Source organism: Cryptomeria japonica, chromosome 10 (genome assembly GCF_030272615.1).
Source record: "Cryptomeria japonica chromosome 10, Sugi_1.0, whole genome shotgun sequence".
NCBI classification, from domain to species: domain Eukaryota; kingdom Viridiplantae; phylum Streptophyta; class Pinopsida; order Cupressales; family Cupressaceae; genus Cryptomeria; species Cryptomeria japonica.
Genome location: NC_081414.1, coordinates 130,938,840 through 130,943,457, shown reverse-complemented (window position 1 = coordinate 130,943,457; position 4,618 = coordinate 130,938,840). Strand labels below are relative to the sequence as shown.

The 4,618-nt window shown below is 32.5% G+C and overlaps 1 protein-coding gene across 1 annotated transcript; it reads right to left on the bottom strand.

Moving 5' to 3' along the window:
- Positions 1-1,395: 1,395 nt before the first annotated feature.
- Positions 1,396-3,909, bottom strand: LOC131030908 (BAG family molecular chaperone regulator 6). The gene is made up of 2 exons (XM_057961865.2): positions 3,224-3,909; positions 1,396-2,683 (listed from the first exon to the last, which is right to left on the bottom strand). Exons 1-2 carry the CDS (start codon positions 3,674-3,676, stop codon positions 1,637-1,639), a joined length of 1,500 nt encoding a protein of 499 aa, XP_057817848.2. The 5' UTR covers positions 3,677-3,909; the 3' UTR covers positions 1,396-1,636.
- Between the last annotated feature and the right edge of the window lie 709 nt (positions 3,910-4,618).

The following is a 4,618-nucleotide window of genomic DNA, read 5'->3' as shown; positions in this document are numbered from 1 at the left end:
AAAAAATGAAAATAGATTTATACTACCGTAACATGATAAAGAGGACCCTTCCAAGGCTAGTAATGAGGAACACCATAAATATTTCTTATCATATGTTAGTATTATAAAATTAAATATATATAAGCTAGTAGAGTCACAACGCAAAATGGAAGACATTAAAGAAGGCAATATATATTTATATATTATTATATTTTAGATAAAATTATACTAATATATAATAATATTATAATTACATTATAATTACGGTTAGATTAGAATTGAAGTTGGAAGTAGGGTTTAACTCTATGTTTTAATCACATGTGGCTAGATTAGGGTTTGATTTGATTATAATTAAGGTTTGATTATGGTTGGGGTTTAAGGATAAAGCATGGCGTTAAGGTTAGAGTTTTGTAATACAACCCGCTTTCAAGGTCAGGGTTAAGGTTTAATTAGGGTTATGGGTTACATTGGCACCTTGTTGATAAACATTAGAAATGGTAGTTCTAGATATACATTTTCATGTCCATGATTAATGTGCTAACAAAGAACATATATTGAAACATCTTTGGCACAAGGATATAAAATGAAACAATTCATGATCATAATTTGACACCACATGTTTAACTATAACATTTTAAGTGGCAATCCCATGAAGGGATGTTGAAATCTCACACTACATCCCTTTAAACCATATTGAACTAATTTTTTTACTTATCTTACAGGTTTGTCATTGTCACAAGCTATGCATTTTTCTGATAAATGATTATTTTGATTAATCTTACCACTTAAGGAGGACAATATTGTTGTAAGTACACTTTAAAATATACATTTTTTATTCAGCCATGCATATCATTTTTCAATTTCAATACTTAGATATTTGTTTTAATTTGCATGTTCATAAAATCTATGTACAAGATCCTTAGATATTTTAATTTCTACGTTTATAAATATGATATTATCTTATATAATAAGATTATTAAAATGTTTGAATAATTTATTAAAAATATATACAAGATTTAATTTATTAACTAAAATCTAAAATAAACCAGACATTATTAAAAATATATAATTTATAAAAAGAAAAAAATCATAAATTAATCACAAATTATATTCAATTAAAAAGAACAATGAATAATTATGAAGTACGCATAGAATAACTTTAAAATTATAGATATGTACCATTTTAAAAATATTTGTGTTTAAGAACTAAAACTTAAATGCATTACTCAATACCTCCCTACAAACCCATTACAGCTACATTAAATACTCCTTATACTCATATTAAAAGGTAGAAGATAAATGTTGGAATACTGAAAGTTAGAAGATAATTGAAAAAAAAAATTAGAGTCACACTCATTGAAAAATAAGAAATAGTTCAAGAAAAAACACTGGGCAAAACACAGGCAAAACATCAGGTGAGACGTCTTAAAAACTTTCCTTTTAATATTAACTAATGTTATTTACAATCAAGCGTAGAAAGCATCATTGTTAAGATAGACACCATGAATTCGTAACAGATTTACCAAAAATGCTTGTATTAGATCATGTAAACATGGCTCTGAGCTCAGATTTTATTTGAAGCTTTGGGATTAAACACAAACTCGTATAGTACTTTAATAGGTCCATGAACCAGTTTCAACGCTTGAAAGGGAAGAAGTCAAAACCAATCCTCCATAAAGCAGTTGCTTGAATGTCTGTCAGATTTTCGCCTCCTGTTGTTTGCCTGTGCACTTCTGTCCTCTGTAGATGTACCGCTTTTCTTCTTTCCATCCCCAACTTTTTTCTTTTTGTTGCACTGAGATACTTGCTCTTCCAACTGTGAAATCCGCAGACTCAGATCATGAATAATCTCACTCTGTTTCTCACTTTTCTTCAACAGATCAGATACAGTCCTCTTTAATATCTCATTCTCTTCTCTTACCATGCTAATATCTTCAATGGGCTTTACTTTCTCTGGCAACTTATCCCCTGCTTCTTCACAGTCCATGAAATCTGCAGTTTCTAGCTTCTCATCAGACTGGATTGTTTGCACCTTCAACGAGTCCAGAGATTCAGAAGAATTTTCATCATCCCTTGAATTTCCTATAACACCTTCATCTGTGCAAGGGATCGACGGTGATGCATCAACCTCCAAATCCAGAGATTTAGAAGGATTTTCATCATCCCTTGAATTCAGTCCCATTACACCTTCCTCTGTGCAAGGGATTGTAGGTGATGCATCAGCCTCCAACACCGGGCTTTCCTCTCTGTTTCTTTTCAAATTCCCTGAATCTTTATCGACAACATCAACCATTGTGTATTCCTCAGTTCCAGACACAATTTGTCCAGCTTCAGAAGAGCCCTGTTCAAAATTTTCTACTCCAACGTTATTATTATTGTCTTCTTCAGGGGCACCCTCAATTTGCAAATCTTGCATTTGAGAAGGCAGAGACTCTGCTTTTTCATTACTCACAGAGACCTCAACTGCTCCCCCTGGCAACTCCTTGCTCTTGAATTCCTCGTTGGGATTCTCCTCCAAGCATCCTGCAGTACCATTTTCCTCAACAGTAGGGCACTCCTCCACTGCCGCCTCAGAAGTTACTGAAACTTCTATAGCAGCATCTTGCCTGGATTTGGCCGCAAGTATGTTATCTACAGTCTCTTGCAAGTTAACCAGCTCACGAATCACAGCCTTTCTTGATTCCCGCACAAAAGGAATCACTCCCTGCATTTCACAAGGGTTTACGTTTTTAGGGAAACAGAGAACATACTAATTTGAATTACTAATAAGTAATAAGAGAAAAAACAAAAGAAAGAAAGAAATTGCACTGTAAACAAATTAATTCCATAGATCGGTGTAATGAAAAAATTTCAAAACTGCAGAATGAAGTTTGTAATTGAGATAGATTTGCCAGAAAGAAAGACTCGCTAGCCCCACCCTTGTCTGTCAAACTAAAAAATTAAAGGTTTTCACAGTTCATGACATTGGAGCACAAAGTTTCTGGCACTTTGCAAGAACACAATTTTTCCCAGAAGCTTTGCAAACTAAAAATCTACCAATCTCAGAAAATTTGTAAATATTATTTTAAAAAACCTACTCATTTAAAAAAAAAAAAGGAAAAAAAAAAAAAGGAAAAAGAAATCTGTCAAAAGAAGAGCTGTATAGAATCCCAAAATCTGTAACAGATCTTACTCTATAAAGAACTTAATCAAGGTTACTTTAGCTTAAAGGAGAGTAAAAGAAGAAGACAAAAAAGAGGCAAACCTGAATTTCGTCGAGCCTGAGCAGTAGAGACATGATCCCCTCCGTAATTTTCAGCCTTTCCTTCTCATCTCGTCTAATCAACTCCACGACATGTTCGTCATTCACACGCCTCCGAATTTCTGCAACCTCTGCCTTGGTTTTCATTATAACCCTCAATTTGTTCAAAGGCCTTGGCTTCCTCACACAAAACCCTCGAAAAGCCGCCTGAATTTTCACAGCCGCAGCATTCTCGTCCATGGCGGGCACCTTTTTAGGTTTAGTCGTCTCAGAATTGACAAAATTGACTGGAATTGTGACGACATTCTTAGGCTTAACCTTGGGTGCGCTCTCCGATTTTACTGGAGTGGCGTACGAAGTTGCAGCGCAAGGATTTGGATAATAGTAATGTGGCCTTTGATAAGATCGCCTTTCGGGGACTCGACCCCAACACCCCCCAAACAAAGGATTATCCATGGCAGCAAAATCACTCAAATCTTCAACAGATAGAAAAAAAATCAATCGAGTAGCCTGTGAACCAAAAAATCTAAAACAAAATGCTTCTTCAGAATGTAAGAATGCTTGTGTTAATGAAATAATGGTGTCAAAAGAGGGTCTGAGTGAATGTTTTATAGGAGCGCGACGAAAGGTCTGGAGTGTTTCAGAAACGCCGGTTCCAGAATGATGGCGAACATTCTAGTATCTGGTGGCCAATAAAAACAAAAAAACTGGATAAAACAAACTTTAGAAATCGACCGTTCCTTACTTTTTTAGAACGAAAAATCTAATAATCTATTAATTTACTTTATATATTTTCATTATAGAGGTACATATATTGAAATTTTGAATGCAGTATAGATATTTAAATCATCTATCTAAAAAAAATGTTCAAGATATCAATTGAAATTATTTTAAATTATATTATATCTATATTATTTATTTATTTTCTTATACTATAATTGACATTTATTTTTTTATATTTATTTGTTTTATATGGTGTTTATTTTAAAAATATTAAGTTTATAATTAATATTAATATTTTGACATGTGAATAGTTATCAAATTTAAGCTAAAAGGTAAAAGTTAAACACACTCACATCATTTCACTTCACCCCTTGTTGTCATTGTAGAATGCCTCTCAACATTAATTAAAAAAATTGTAAGTTTATTTTGTAGACTATCAAAACATTGTAATTTCTAATAACATATTTATCTTTTGATTGATGCAAGTATTTTCTTCCATAGCTCTCATTTGTCACATAGAAGGTAAAATGATTTATTCCTTTAGTGAATGTTAAATATTTTGAAATTTAATATCTCTCGACGAATTTTACATAGATTTCTTAAAATATAGGTATACTAGTATTAATATTTTGACATGTGAATGGTTATCAAATCTAAGTTAAAAGGTAAAAGTTA